The following is a 16,280-nucleotide window of genomic DNA, read 5'->3' on the forward strand; positions in this document are numbered from 1 at the left end:
AAGCGACGTCTTGAGAGAATGCGAGGGGAGGGGCGTTATTGTTATTAGTGTTAGTGCCTCAACATGGATACGTTCATGAAAGCAAAACAACGCACTCAAACGCATGTTCGTTCAATGTTGTCAACTAATATCCGGATTAGTTTTAGGCAATTTTGCTCGATTTTCCGGAGCAATTTTGATGAAAATTTAAAAATCCAGAATTCTGGGAAAATGTGGAGGACTTTCATCACTGATATATGTACCGGAATGCATGAGTTTTGAAGCCCTGACCCTAGAGCTGTGAGACTACCACTAACGTGCAGCAATTTTTCACCTTCTGTGGAAATATTAATAGAACAACAAACAATGAAAGCATGAATTATACCATTGTATTTTCAACTCTTACCTCAAATGACCGCTGGAACCTGTCATTTAAAGACTCTTTCCTCTTCAGACCACCTCTCTTCTCATCACATCACTTTGAAGATGAGCAAAAACTCACAAATTGGTCAAGAGCAGAGCTGATTTGCCTTACTATGGCATTTTCTCTGTGAAGTAATAATTTTTCTCCTATATCAGTGCTTCTAACTCTACTAAATGAACAACAATGACAGGATTGAGGGGTCGCAGTAAGAAATCAACAAGGTGAGGGGTGTGAGTTCAACATCCATCACATATTTCTTCCAGTGTGTCGTGTTGAAAGCAATTATCACAATCCAACACGGATTTTATACATACTAGACTTTGGTGTCTCACACTGCTGGCTTCTATATAAAAGGAACAGGATAAATGCTGCATAATACTTTATGACTCAGATCTCTATGTAACAAATGTGGATGTTAACCAACCAACAAAGTGCATGCACAAGTCAGTGGATACACACACACAAACACACACACACACACATGGCTTTGTTACTGCAAGAAAAGTCCTCTCCATTCTTTTCACATGGCCAGCATGTGCTGCTCTGCGTACTTAGATTTAAAAGAGAGATGGGAGGGCAAACGGGTAGAATGGTCCAGTCAATTTTCAGAAGAAAAAAGGGGAGGGTGGGGGGCATAATTACGAGAAACTGTCATGGCTCTGATGGACTCACACACAAGAGTGAAATGCACATTCATCTCGGCTGTTGTTGTCTCAATGCGCTTCAGGGTAAATTCTAAACTGTGCCCCCTATTTTCCTTCTGCACAACTTCAACTTCAACAATGTAGCAAGACAATCACGACTCTATAGACCCATCGGTGTAGGTGCCCAAAATGTTTACTGCGCAGAAAGGTTTTGGATGTTTTTTGTTTTTTTTTTTGTGTAAATGAATTCATACGTGTAGTATGTGTGTATGTGGAGATGGAAAAGCTTTAGGGCGGCAAACGCTTTTGCAGACAATCTCTTAAACTGTCGGGTCGGTGCTCAACAGGGTTTGGACTGGAGAGTGTTTACACTTGACCAAACGAACAACACTAGCTGAGAAATTGCCCCAGACTACGTTTTAAATAAATCACGTTTGATAACAGTCTTAGTCAAACCAAACAAAACTTGTGGAGCAAAACATCAGCCCAGAAACCAAGCTTGAACTTACATGTTTATTTGAAGAGGAAGCAGATCTCGAGTCCATGTTTGTTTTGAATTGGACCTTGGTCAGGACAACTACTTTTATGAATGCAATTAATGTTTTCAGTTAGAAGCCATAGTTTCCTGATGGATGGAATCAACAGGTACAGGTTTTTCTCCATTTTGTTTATTTCCACTGCTTTAATTATGTGTCATAGTTTAATCCATACAGGAAACCTTCCAGATTACATTGGACAACTGGATCTACACATGTATATGGTGAGTAAGTCGTCGAGATTTACACGGAAGAGTTTAAAAGCATAGAAATCTCTGCACGCATACAAATACTTCGCTGCTGGATATGTTCTCAATCAAAAATAAATCCCACGTAGTAATGGAGCCACTCAGATTTTTTCAGTACAAATACCAATATTTAAATAAATGACCCCTGGTTTTACACAAACTTGTATTCATTAAGTATGATTGGGGGAAAAAAAAAAGACAGCAAGTCGGCTCCTCCGTACACGAAACTTATTGTGGCCAAGTTAAATTTCTGGAAACCTCTCCGTGACAGACTTAAACAGAACAGAAGTATTCGTGTCAAATGAGTCCAATGCATATTTAAAAAAAGAAACTAAACCATCAGTCACACAGAGGTTTACGTAGGTTAACGTGTGGGTATATATGGGATAAGGTCTCGCTCATCACAGTCGAACAACACCATCAAACCCTTGATTTGGTCCATGTCTAATTACTCTGTTTACCAAACAAACTCCACCAATAGTAAAACAAACTACAGATCAACTGAAAGGTGCTAGTTTGAAAGCATCCCAAGACTAACAAGACTAGAATGTGAAACGCCCATAGTTTATATCAGCTCTGACAGGAAAAATAAACTAAATTTAAAAATTTATAAAAACACCAAACCCTTGGAAGCAGTATTTGCACTTGTTGCACAGCCAAAAAATAGGTCAGCCAAAAGTTTAGGTATGGCAGAAGGACTTACAAATCCTTGGATTATCTCACTTGCCCATCACCAAGCAGCTCAGCAAACTCCTTGGACTCCATCATGTATCAGGGGTCACCCACTTTTCATCTTGACTCCCGCTCACTGCCCTTATCCGCTTACCACACCTGGCCACTAAACGCTGCGCAAGCGTAGTAATACCTGGGCAATTATGGGCAGTTTCAAATCAAGGCATCCACAAAAGCCTCTCTGGCAATCACAACACCGCGGATGATTGGACACACAGCCAAATTTCCATCTTCACAGTGGGGACAGTAGTAAATGGTAAAAGAATGGACTCTTGACATTTGAAAATCCCATTTTTTTTTTAAATAGAGACTAAAGTGGTCAGACTGGAAGAGGGATGATGAGGGTGAGAAAGCAAAACCCTATCAGGGAAAAACAGCAGCTCATTTGAACACGTCTCTTTCCAAATTTCTTATTCGCCAATACCCGCCATTCCTTAGGGTCTCCCCCACAATGGAGTCGCACTGCAAAATCCATACTATTTCACCACAACCTAATACTCCAGAGGTAGAATGAGGAGTTAGAAAGATAACATCTTTGAGATGCTTGACACATCTAAAGCTGCTAAAGATTTTAGAACTGAATGAGTTAATCACCTGCGACACAAAGTCAAAGCAAACGATTAAGGTATTAACATATTCCAAACCGACTGCTCACACGGATCATCGCTTTTGCACTTCGGTCTTGCCAATGTGGTAGTGTGTGTTTCAACCTTGCTGACTTTCAAAACTAATCAAGAAGATATGATTAAATGTGTAAATGTAAAAAAAAAAAAAAAAAACAAATCATGCAAGTGTGGTGACTTATGATAGGATGAACCCAAAGTTGCTACAACTGTAGAGTGTGCAGTTAGTGGTGCACTGTGTGCACAACAAGCCCTGCGTGAACTCGAACTCGGCGCACTCCACTCGGCTACCCTGCTAGAAGAGTTCTGCTAGGTCAAAATTAATTACAGCAACTGTTAAGCGCGCAGCGGCTTTTGCATAGACATACATTTTCCTTTTAAACGAACCCCCGCGCAACACACTGTATATCTTCTGCATGTTTAAGAGAAAGCGTTGTCGAGCTCTGCTGGCGTGTCCACTAAGAAATTACTCTTACTGTTTTGTTTTGTTTTTTGTTTGTTTTTTTAACTGCCCCTATTTGCTGAAAATTATCACTGAGGTCCCAGGTGAATTAAGGATCTTGCCTTGTGTTTTTCTGGGTTTGCTTGTTTTTACTATTCAATACTAAATCTTTCATGTTATACTGTGACTACACTTGCAAAGTCTGCTTTTTATTTTTAGTTCTTCTCTTGGCCAGCTTCTTCAAAATTCATCATATGACAGATTCTCTAGTCCAGGAGAATGATCTGAGGAGATAAGAGACCAAGCGACTTTAAATAAAGACCCACGGAGCAGCTCATACGGATCTATCTGGATTTAATTTGGAGACCTTCGATGGTCTGCAGGAAACTGAAAATTGTGTTAAAGTTTGAGCCTATACCCGATGGTACATTGTAGTTGAGAATATTATATATCTATATACTTAGTCTGTCAATCGTAAAGGTCATCCTGCATGTCTACAGCACAGCTCCTGTCCACATTTCAAAACAAGGTAAAGATTTCCTACAATGTTTCAATGACCGATCACACAGCTGCGATTTTGACACAAAAAAAAAACAGTAAATAGTAGGACGAATAGAATTGGCTTTAAGATTAAAAAACCTTTTACATTTTGGTGAGGATCTGGATAAGGCTGCTGAAACGAATGTATTCACGGTTATCTTACTATTATGATTATAGACACTTAAAAAATGGATACATGGATTACAGTACTGGTAAAACAAGGAATCTACTGATGGCTTAAGATATACATCCATCCATCAATTTTTTCAGCCGCTTGTCCTCACAAGGGTCGGGGGAGTGCTGGAGCCTATCCTAGCTGTCAACGAGCAGGAGTCGGGGTACACCCTGAACTGGTCGGCAGCCAATCGCAGGCCACATGAAGACAGTCAACAGCCGCACTCGCAATCACATCTTGGGGCAATTTAGAGTGTCCAATTAATGTTGCATGTTTTTGGGATGTGAGAGGAAACCGGAGTGATCGGCCGCCGGCTTAGGACCGGGCTGTGCTATGCAGGAAGGGGGGGCGTGTGACCCTGGGGGACATCCTTTTTTTTTTTTGTTATACAAGAATAAAATGTAATTGCACATCCACTACAGAAGTTAGCAGTGGTGATCTCATTGTCAGAGTGTGCGCAGAGAGTATTAGCTTGTGTAGTTTTTTTTTTTTCTTTTGCACCGAGCAGGCCACACGAAGTACAAAAAACGAACCCGTACAAGACAACATGGCATTTTTTCAAGGCAATAAGACAAAAGAAAGTCCCCCGAAAGCTAAGACGAGTAAATATGACGACTACCAGTGAGAGGCGAGGAAAGACAGCCGTGTTTACTAGTGTGTCTAAAAATGTTGTCATCGGACAGCAGGAAGCCAAATAAATTAATGCGCCACTTAAAAACATTACACCCCTGTCATGCTGATAAGTCGATGGATTTTTTTTCAACGAAAACGTGCCAAATATTGCTGACAATCATCCGGCTTTGTGAAAGCTACTTCAGTAAACCAGCGAGCATCATATAAGGTAGCGTACCAAATTGATAAATACAAAAAAAAAAAAAAACAGATTCATTTCATTTTAATTTTTGTTTTGTAAGTTAAATGTTTTATAGATGGTGTTCCTGAGTTAATGTTGCTAAAGTGAATTTTTATTATTATTTATTGATTTTATGTAATTATATTTTTCACTATCAAATGGTGCAATAAGTCGGTCAAAAATGTTAACAGTTTAAACGAGGATTTTTTTCAAGGCAAATTGATGCACTTAAAATCTTTTCTGTAACAAACTAAAAAAAGCAAAGTAATAAAGTTATTCATTGTTGTAATTTGAAATATATTTCTATTTTTTTCTTTAATATTAATGAGGATACAATTTTATGCACAGCTGTACATACAACAATTTTATAGACAAATATTTAAAGTTGCAGGGGTACACAAATGTTTTTCTTCTTCCTGGGGGAGGGGCGTGACAGAAAATAATTGAGAAGCACTGGCCTAGGACATTTGCACAATAGTAGTAAGTTAGTTGTAGCAGTAAATTGCCATGGAAAGAATGTAACATTTCATTCACAAAAAGATACAGCACCAAAACTATCAACAATATTAACAGAAGGCTACGGTATAATCATTTATATATAGATATTACAACAGGACTGAAGTGGAATTGATACGCAAACTGTGAACCTGGTGCAAAATGGCCATCATGGACAATGTTAAAAGGTAATCTATGAATGTTATAATAATAGTAAAACAAAATGACTAACAATGCCAACTGCAGAGGGCTACTGATATAAAAGGTGATAAAAAATGTTCAGATGCATTTCAAATAATTGTCAAAACAGTGCGGAAAAGGCCATCACTTGAGTAAAAGATTACTGGGCAGTGGGAGCAACTGATGATTTTAAAACTACAGTATATGGCTTGAGTACAATACTACACGACTTCACTTGTACTGTTTAAAAGAGCGAATTTAAAGTGTGTTGAAGGCCACCCGCAACTTTAGCCCCAGTCTTGCGACTCGGCCCCCCGTTTCCAGAAAGCGCAGTCATTTCTCAGCCCAGTGAAGCAGCACCCGGTGACCCCTGCCTGGACCTCCACCTCGCCTGCCCCAGACTTTCACCACTTGCTCAAGCCCAAAAAGAAGGTCCGGTCCGCCTCTGCTATAATTTATGAGCTATTTCACACAGTTGTGCTCCCATTAGAGACCAAGCCTTGGCCCACCTCCCACAATCCTCCGTTTGAACTTAACAAAGAAGGGCAAATGCAGGGCGAGGGGAGATTCCGGGCAGGGGGTGTAGTTGGGGCCAACATATTGACAAGCTACATATTTCATGGAAATGAAAATGGGAAAATATGGCAATTGAACCTTCCAAGTAAGCAAAAAAACTACCATTGTGAGCACTTGCCTGCCCTTGAAGATACTTGACAGAGAGTCCACACTTCTGCCTCATGTCTCAAATGTCAAGGCTCTACAGTGTGCCCTTGCCCATTCATTGTTCACCGTTCATGGTCCAGCATATTTGCGGATATGCCAAAAAAAAAAAAACAGAAATCAGGAGGAGAGGAAACACTTTTCATGACACTTCAGCTCGACCACAAGGCGAAAACAACCACAATATAATTGATTTGATTAAGCCCCTTTCAAAAAGCATCGTTAATGAGAATTTATGGACGTACAAGGCCAAAATATGATTCATTTGAGCAGATGGGATCCAGCAGAATGGACGTTCCAGGCGAGGTTTCTACCGAATGGTGGTTGCAATTTATTTTGGTCCACCACTATACAGTTCTGAAATACTGTTAAATTTAACATCAGATAGGTACATAAATTGATGAATTAGTCATTGAGAATTACATTGACTGTGATAAATTAATTGGTTGTTAATCAGTATTGACGATTTTATTTCAGTTGATATGCATTTCAATTTTTTATCTATGTTTTTTTTTCTGGGAAAATTACTGCTATTGGACTTTTTTTCTTGACTTTTTTTTTTTAATAGACTTATCTACAGTTTCAAGGAGCTAGACCACGTCAAACACTGAGCCAGCTTCCCATGCTTCACGCACAATCACAAGGAACTTTGCCCAGTAATACTTGCATCCCGGAGGAGCTGTGGAGAGGCAAGAGAGCAAAAAAAGTCAAGAAAAGTTAACCGAGATAGGACGCCAAGAGACAGGAGATTTGAACCGCTCTTTGAATTGATCTTTACAGGGAATGTCAGGTTACTCTGCAAAAGATGAACGAACAGCTGTTACAAAACTGCTGTTGTTTGTATTCAACTTTCAGTTGCCGTCACTGCAACCAATGTCAGTGAAGTCAAATGCCTCTCTCTCTCACCGACTAGCAACTTCACACATCATAGACTGTGGAGAGAGAGAGAGAGAGAGAGAGAGAGAGAGAAAGAGAGAGAGAGAGAGAGAGAGAAACTTGGGCCTATCTTATACCAAACACCAATGTGAAGGGAGCTCTACTTTGCTACCTCAGGGGAGTCTGCTATCTTGAGACCACCGACAGGCACTGGCAGAACAGCAGGGAGCCAAATAAGGACTGAGAGTTTGGTTAAAGACACAGTGTGGCTCCTAGAGAAGTTAGTTTTTAAAGAAATAATCCATCCATCCATTTTCTGTACCGCTCATCCTCACTGGGGTCATGGGCATGCTACAACCTATCCCAGCTATCTTTGGACGTGAGGCGGGATACACCCTGAAGTGAAGTGAAGTGCAACCAATCGCTGGGCGCATATAAACTAACAATCATTCGCATTCACATTCACACATATAGGTAATTCTTTAATCAGTCTTTAATTAACCTGCCGTGCTTGTTTTTGGTGTGGAGGAGGAAACAGGAAAACCGTTAGAAAACCCACACAGGCATGGAGGGAACATGCAAAGGGGCTGAGATTTATACCCCATTCCTCGGCCCTGTGAGGCAGATGTGCTAAACATTTTTTAGTATTATTACTATTATTATTATATCATGTCATGTCATTATCCAAGACGCTTATCCTCACAAGGGTTGCGGGAAAGCTGGAGCCTATCCCAGCTAGCTTCGGGCAAAAGGCGGACAACACCCTGAACTGGTCGTCAGTCACTCACAGGACAGATAAGACACCATCGCTGAGCGGGAATTGATCCCGCGCTGCCCGCACCAAAGGTAGGTGTGTGTACCACTACACCATCAGTGACTCTGATTGTTTTTTTTTAAATTTATATTATTTATAACAACATTTTGTTCCAGCTGTGAATGATTTTTTAAAAATTTTTAAGAGCTTAATAAATGAGTTCAAGATGAGTACTACTGCAGCAACGCGGAAAAGTAGAACTTCACGGATTAGATATTTTGGAACTCTTATGCCAGGGAAAAATGAAAAGAAGTATTCTGTAGCAAACCAAACCAAATCATACTTCTCGAGGTCTACCTTTTTACTATGTTGCTGTTTTGTATGAAACAATCAGGCGACGGGGTGAAATACAGCCCTCAATTTTCCAGCTGTGATATTAAAATTTGAGTAGTAGTAACATGGGCAGGTCTCACTTCTTCCAATCTGTTGTGATGAAAACAATAGTCACCCTCCAACAAGTATTTTATACCGGACACTACAGTGCTTTGCTGGGTTATGTATGAAAGGAAAGGTGGTTATCTATTAAGGAAAATTTGAGGTGACATCTTTGTAAAAACGGCTTCAACGATTCCTTGAAGAGAAAGGCTGATGATGGAGCACCCACCTGTGATGGTGACAAAGGCATTCCCCTCCTCCCCCAGCAACGGGTTGATGAGTCGGCAGCTGTAAGTGCTGTTGGGTTCCAGAACCACCGTCAGCACGCTGGTCAGGGAGAAAAGACCCTCCTCGTTTGCCACCACTGAAGTGGTGATATTCTCAGTCAAGTTGCGGCCGCCCCCGTCCTGCCACATGACGTCCGCTTCTGGATAGCCTCCGTAAGCCGTGCAAGTAAGGGCCACCTCGTCGCCTGGCCGAAGGTTGGATTCTGACTCCAAGGTGACTATGGGCTTGGAATAAGGAGCTGGATTAAAAAAAAAAAGAAAAAAAAAATAAAAGTTTTAAAGGAGCAGTATAATGGAAAATTTTACTAATTAATAGTTGGGTCTATGGAATGCCTGCCCACATAAGTGTGAAAAGAAGAAAGTAAATATTTTTGCTGTTCTGCGCCTCCGCTGCCTCAACACCAAGTTTCTCGGCAGTTGCTCACCTGCATGAGTACAGCTAATTTCAGTGAGATAAGAAATAGTGTGTGTGAAGAGTCTGAAATTCTCGATCCTTGGGTTACTTTGACAAAAGCAAACACGATATTGAATTTCCTGTTGAGTAAAATTTGTGGATGTGGTTGGTGATTTAAAAAGCCATCAAAACATCCAGAGTTTAGTTTGACTAACTCGGGAACTGGATATGATTATGGAAATGTTGACATGATTCCCATTACAGCACTAATTACATTTATTGCCACTTCTCTCAAAATTATGTTTAAGATCCCATGATCCCACACCGTAGCTGTGGCAGACAGGAATGCTCTATCTCAACACTATCCTCTCACTAAGCCTCTTGCTATGAAAAAAAAAAAGGATGGTTCAGGCCAGGAGGTGAAGGTAGGCAAAAACTGGCAGATTCGGGCACAGCCCAGGCTGTGTAAAAAGAGTGTAGGGATGGAGGGGGTGTAATGTCAGGTGGAGCGAAAATCCACAACCCCAATCCCTTGATCGGAAACAAGAGTACAAAGGTGGAAGAGAGAAGAGGCTGCTGTATTCCCAAAGCCAATCATGACAGAGCAAACAATTGGGTGGAGCTGAGACTGAGATGATTTAAGTTAGTCTGACGTGCTTGTGAGAATTGGACTTTTGACATGGAGACAAGATTTACTGTGCTTTCAGCTAACTAGGGCTGTACCATACCATCTAGTTACTTGCAAGTTTCCAGCCATCCATTTTCTGTGCCGCTTATCCTCACAAGGGTCACGGGGAGCACTGGAGCCTATCCCAACTGTCAATGAGCAGAAGGCGGGATACGCCCTGAACTGGTTGCCAGCCAATCGCAGGGCACATCGAGAGAAACAGCCGCACTCACAATAACACCTAGGGGCAATTTAGAGTGTCCAATTAATGTTCCATGTTTTTGGGATGTGGGAGGAAACCGGAGTGCCCAGAGAAAACCCACGGAGCCACGGGGAGAACATGCAAATTCCACACAGGCGGGGCCGGGATTGAACCCAGGTCCTCAGAACTGTGAGGCCAACGCTTTATCAGCTGATCCACCGTGACGCCTACTTGCAAGTTTAAGAAAGTTAAATTTAAGCCTTTTTAAGGACACTTTCACCACATTTAATGAAGTCTTGACCAAAGCTTGCTGTATTGTGAGTCCAAGTGTAGCATGTCAGATACTGCTACATGTCCCGAAGAACTGCAGTATGCAGTAACTCCACCACCCCCTAATAGACCTTACCAGTGAGGCTGAAGAGTGTGATCCCCTGTAGTTGGAACACACCCTACGGTCACCCTTCTTAAAAAGGACCACCACTAGAGTCTGCCAATCCAGAGGAACTGTCACCGATGTCCATGCATTGTTGCAGAGTTGTATCAACCAGGACAACCCCACAAGATCCAGAGCCTTTTGGAACTCTGGGCAAATCTCATTCTCCCTCAGGGCCTTGCTGCCAAGGAGCTTCTTAACCAGCTTGGTGACCTCAACCCCAGAGATCGGAGAGCCCACCTCAGAAAACTCAGATTCTGCTTCCTCGTGAGATGTGTCGGTGGAATTGTGGAGGTATTTAAAGTATCTTCCCCACCGATTCACAACATCCTGAGTCGAGGTCGATAGTCCCCCATTCCCACTATACACAGTGTTAATGGTGCTTTCTCCTCCTGAAGCACCAGATGCTGGACCAGAATTTCCTTGAAGCTGTCCAGAAGTCTTTTTCCATGGCCTTACCAAACTCCTGCCATGCCCTAGTTTTTGCTTCAATGACCACCAAAGCTGCATTCCGCTTGGCCAGCAGGTACCCATCAGCTGCCTCAAGGGTCCCACAGGCCAAAAAAGCCCAATAGGACTCCTTCTTCAGCTTGACGGCATCCTTCACCTCTGGGGTCCACCAACGGGTTTGGGGTTTGCTGCCACGCGGGCACTGACCACATCATGGCCACAGCAATTGAGGCGCGGAAAATGGTCCACTTGGACTCGATGGTCCCCCACCTCCCAATGAGCAAAGTTCTGTTGGAGGTGAGAGTTGAAACTGCTTCTCACAGGGGGTTCTACCAGACCTTCCCAGCAATATGTTTGGGCCTGCCACGTCGCACCGAAATTTTCCCCCAGCATTGGTGCCAAATCACCACCAAGTAGTAATCAGTTGACAAGTATATCCAAACCTGCTTGGTGCCTCTCACTGTGTGGAACTCCCGAGTGGAACCCCTCTCAAGAGGACTAGTACCAGAGCTCTCAAGAGGAATTGGTACCAGAGCTCAAGTACTGTGTGGATGTTAATCCGACTACTGTACATATAATTAGAACTTCTCGATCACACAGACCAGCTCGGGGTCCTTCCCTGCTAAACGGGTGACCTCATAGGAGGGGGGACCCATGTTACCCTTTCGGGCTGTGCCCAGCGGGGCATCTTGGGTCCAGTTCCGGCCACCAGGCGCTCACCTTGGAGCCCCACCTCTAGGCCTGGCTCCAGAGGGGGGGCCCGGGTGACCCACATCCGGGCAAGGTAAAGCTACATCCAATTATTTTATTCATCATCGGAGTCTTTTTGACATGCTTTGTCTGGTGCATCACGTCGAACCTGTTTACCATGGGTGATGCTACCCGGGACGTGAAGACCCACACAACTTAGCTCCTAGGATCATTGAGGCACACAAACCCTTCCACCAGTATAAGGGTGATAGCTTTCAGGAACAGTACCATATAGTATTTGGAGTGAAATGTATTCAAATTGGTTTAAAATTGGAATGAATTATATTGTAAACCTAGATCCCTATCTAGACGACAATATAGTCGCATAAACTAATTGGTGTGAATCATATCCTTAATAGTATCATGACTGTATTGTGTCGTGAGAAAGTAAATAAACATGCTGCCAACCACCCGTAACTGCCCATTTGACTGTCAGTCACATTTCAATCAAGAGCATTGGCTTCTTTGCAGTCAAAGCAGGAAGAAAATACATGACATTATCTGCGAATGCTGTTTAAAAATAGAAACATCTATAACTCTCATGCATAAAATGGAACCAATTTGTCATTGTTGGGAGACGCTGTTTTCCCTCTCAGCAGCTAGGAGGGAGAGAGGAAAAAAACCTTATTCATTAACACTACCTAATGCACATCCATCCTTTGAGAATAGAGCAGCCACATCTCAATACTGCAGATGTAAAAATCTGCCCTCGTACTGTAAGTAAATAAATAGTCTCTGCTGTGAGGGCGCCCCGTGTTGCCGTGTGAACAGCGAAGATGTTAGTCCAAGCCGATTGATCAAAACAACAGCAAATAAAGTCAGCAGATATTGACCACAACAGAGGCCACAATCAGCGCTTATTGATCAGACAAGCAGCTGCGTTCGCCTGTGGAAACTGTTTAGCGTGGATTTTTCCTGCATGGTAAGGTTACCCGTGTGATACATACTTTTCGTGGATGAGTCTAAAAAAATATATCTTTGGATATTGAATTGGATTGTCTCATGCCATAAAGCATTACCTTGCTAACATGCTAAAATGCTACAACGTAAACAGAAAGTTGGGTTGGCTGGCCTCCAATAATAATCAATGTGTAAAAATTGTTGGCAATGACTCTGAACGACTCTTTCTGAAGAAGCTCGTCCAAAAATTGAATATTGATGGCCGTTACCTTAACTTTGGATGTGTAAAATTAGAAATAATTATAATATGACTCCTCCAAAGATTTTGCACATTTTGACACTGGAATTGGATGTGAATGAGCCTCCTTTTTATGCTTACTCCTGAGGAGACACATTTTCTCAAAGAGGAAAAGGGGGCCACAAAGAAAAGAAATGACAGCAACAAAGCGTAGACTGTGGATTATATTACTCCAGTGTGCAGAGCTAGGGCACAGCAATAGTTGCATTGAGGATGGAAAGCACATTTTTGTCATCATTTCTACATTTCCTAAAATGGTGGGGTATTTATAAAGCTGCTTTAGCAAAGAGCAACCGGAAATGATTTTTGTAAAACTAATGGTATCCTTTTGGGAGGCTTGGAACATTTGCTGTCAGGAAACTGGTAGTAGTTGGTTTTATCAATGGAAAAGTGAGGAGTTAAGTTGAGTCAAGTAGGTACTGTGCAATGGAAAAGGGGGAAAATTGTACACATTAGGATGAGAAGAAGCTACAGTATTTTCGTGGTTAGTGGGTATGGTGTGGGTCGATGTTGATGTTTGTCTTCAGGATCTATAACCAGGATAGCTGAGCTTATATTTTAATGTATCGACATTATTTGCCTTTGTTAACACAAAATCTGCATGTTTTAAAATGTGTGGTACAAAGCAAAACTCACCTGCTACCTGCAGCAATACAGCAGCGCTGCCGTATTCCTGCACTCTGACAAAGCAAGTGAAGCTGCCTTCGTCAGCCACGACCACCTTCTGCAGCAGCAGCGACGCGTTGCCCCGGCCCAGCTCATGGGGGAACAGGCCGGTGCGGTTGACAAAGCTTTTGGCCTGGTCTGCCAGCTGATCATGTCCTTCGCTGTATCCGTACACAATACGCTTGGTGTCAGTCAGCTGCCAGAAAACTGTCACATCAGATGCGTTGAAAGGACCAATGGGACTGAAAGAGCAGTTCAGCGTGACATCCCTGCCGTGTAGCGCCACCACAGGTTGGTCGGGGACGTACACCTCCATTGTAGCTGCAAGACAGGGGCAGCATCTTGTGAGTGACATCATGCAAAGTTTGAAATCTGGGAAGGAATGCATATTCCATACTACGGTTTTGAGATACAGTACCAATCGAAATATTTGGATGACATTTCTCAGATTATTCAAAGACAAGGTTTACACATGATGTACATGGCCATAACATCATGAAAACGTGCGATAGCTGCAATCACCTTTTCTTTGCTTGAAAAGTTATGTAATCTGTTTATAACCTTGATCATTACCTTCAGAAAAAGGTATGGCACCATACAGTACCTTAAAACTGATTTCCATGCAGAACATATCATGTAAAGTAGAGGACAATGGCGAAACAGAGTTCAATGGAGGAAGAGCATCGCAATCTTGGGACGAGGGTGTGAAGTTTGATACCTGACACATCTGAATTAAGTAAAGATACTCCATTCACAATTTCAAACTCTGGGCTCACAAGGAACATTTCAATTACTGTAATTTCCGGCCTGTAAACCATGACTTTTTTCACACTCTTTCAACCCTGCGGTTTATGCGTTGATGCGGCTAATTTGTGTGTTTTTTCTAACGGCCGCAAGGGGGCACTCAAGCGGAAAAGGCAAGGATGAGACGTGTGGAATATATGTGCAGAGGAAGTGAGTTTACCTGCCCAGCCCTGTTAGCGCTGCGCTACCGTGTTACTGCCGTGTCTCAGTGATTTTTACCGGTATATTTTTTTAACTGGCCCTGTTAGCGCGGCGCTAGCATTAGCGCGGCACTAGCATTGACGTTGAACTCTCTGTGTACCGTTTTTCTTTGTAAATATCTCGTGTTTCAACGTGGGTTACAATGTGGGCACTTGCAGCTTTTACACAGCTGCGGCGTATGTATATACTAGTGGTATTTCCTTAATAAATGTACTGGGTGAGGCTTATAACCAGGTGCGCTCTGTTGGCTGGGAATTAAGGTATATTTGGAGCCAGCAGCCCCTGCCTAAGTTGACCTGCCTTTCCCAAGTTGGGTGTCACTTATAACTGTATTCGTAGTATTATGCTGATGTGTGGCACTCTTGTCAGTTACAGTTGGGAGTCCCTTCCCACGCACTCTGCCAATCAAAGCCATCTTTTTTCAGTGTGTGTAAAACTGTGTGTACTGATACAGATTGTGGGGCAACGTTGATCCGAGCATATTCCGCCTTCTGAAATAGTGACAGAGCGATAAACAGAGGAAGGATGCCACCAGCGTGAGAGTGTTCCTCACCCAAGTTGAAATTTTCTCCGTTAAAATGTAGCAGGCTGATACCTTTAAAAGTCAAGCAGTTTGAAATGGATGCTAGATCTGCTTCAGAAAAAAAGCTACATTGCTTCCGCAGCATTGCAGCAGGAAGTGGGGAAAAAGGGGATTAAGGCAATGGGGAAGCAAAAACTCTCGAATGTACATTTTTTATAGACAATGCTGCCGCTTTTATTGAAAAAGACGCTGATTGAGCAGCACATGCGCATTGTTTGTCTAGAAGAGGGTGAGAGTGTACTTATTCCGGATTAGCAGCCATCTCAAGGAGCCGTTCGTGGCATCCTCACGAGTCAGCATTCTCCATTGATCTCTGTCTGGCCGTACACAACGCCGAAACACTCATCTGCATTACAGGAGAGAGGTGGGGTGGGGGTGGGGAGTGGTGGGGGGACTCTGTCCCAAAGAGCAACACACCGTTTTGTGTTTGTAATTGTTATAATCAAGGTAGCATTTTAGCTTCTCCGCCCTCTTTTGAACACAGCTATCATCAGCATTGACTCACTTTCGGATGGAGGAAATTGGAACAATGGAGATGTGCTTTAAAAAAAACTACCTTATTAACAACAAATAAGGCTTTCATCTGAGCGCCTTCATGTTTGGACGTTGAGTCAAGGCAGGCTTGTTTTTCACGCACTGTACTTCCACATTTCCCGATGAGGTATCCCTTGCCACTGACACAGGAACAGTGACACCTATTGCCCGGGCATACAACTGCTGCAAGGTAATGGTGAAAAAAAAGGATCCAATGCCCCAATAATCCCTTTCCCTTTATTATTTTAGAACGTGCAATAATGCTTTATGGGGGACAGAGTGGATTGAGTGTCACCATGATAACTGATGACGTTAATGGTATAAAGCACGTTTTGTTCCCTCAGTAGTGATTGGGTTTGAATTCAAATGTTGTCCAATGAAATTTGGACTGAGAGCAGCCCTGATTGACCGCTCGAGGTTGCTGTTCCTACAAAAACACTTTCAGGCAACCACGG

The 16,280-nt window shown here is 42.6% G+C and overlaps 1 protein-coding gene across 2 annotated transcripts in view; it reads right to left on the bottom strand.

The window, feature by feature from the left end:
* cd276 (CD276 molecule) overlaps nucleotides 1–16,280 on the bottom strand; it is a 97,657-nt gene that overhangs the window by 61,991 nt on the left and 19,386 nt on the right. For both annotated transcript variants that reach the window (XM_061814589.1, XM_061814590.1), the window contains exons 3-4: nucleotides 13,674–14,024; nucleotides 8,886–9,182 (exon numbers count right to left, since the gene is read on the bottom strand). In XM_061814589.1, the coding sequence (XP_061670573.1) occupies nucleotides 8,886–9,182; nucleotides 13,674–14,024 (648 nt within the window). The remainder of the gene's footprint in view (nucleotides 1–8,885; nucleotides 9,183–13,673; nucleotides 14,025–16,280) is intronic.

Source organism: Syngnathoides biaculeatus, chromosome 3 (assembly GCF_019802595.1).
Source record: "Syngnathoides biaculeatus isolate LvHL_M chromosome 3, ASM1980259v1, whole genome shotgun sequence".
NCBI classification, from domain to species: Eukaryota; Metazoa; Chordata; class Actinopteri; order Syngnathiformes; family Syngnathidae; genus Syngnathoides; species Syngnathoides biaculeatus.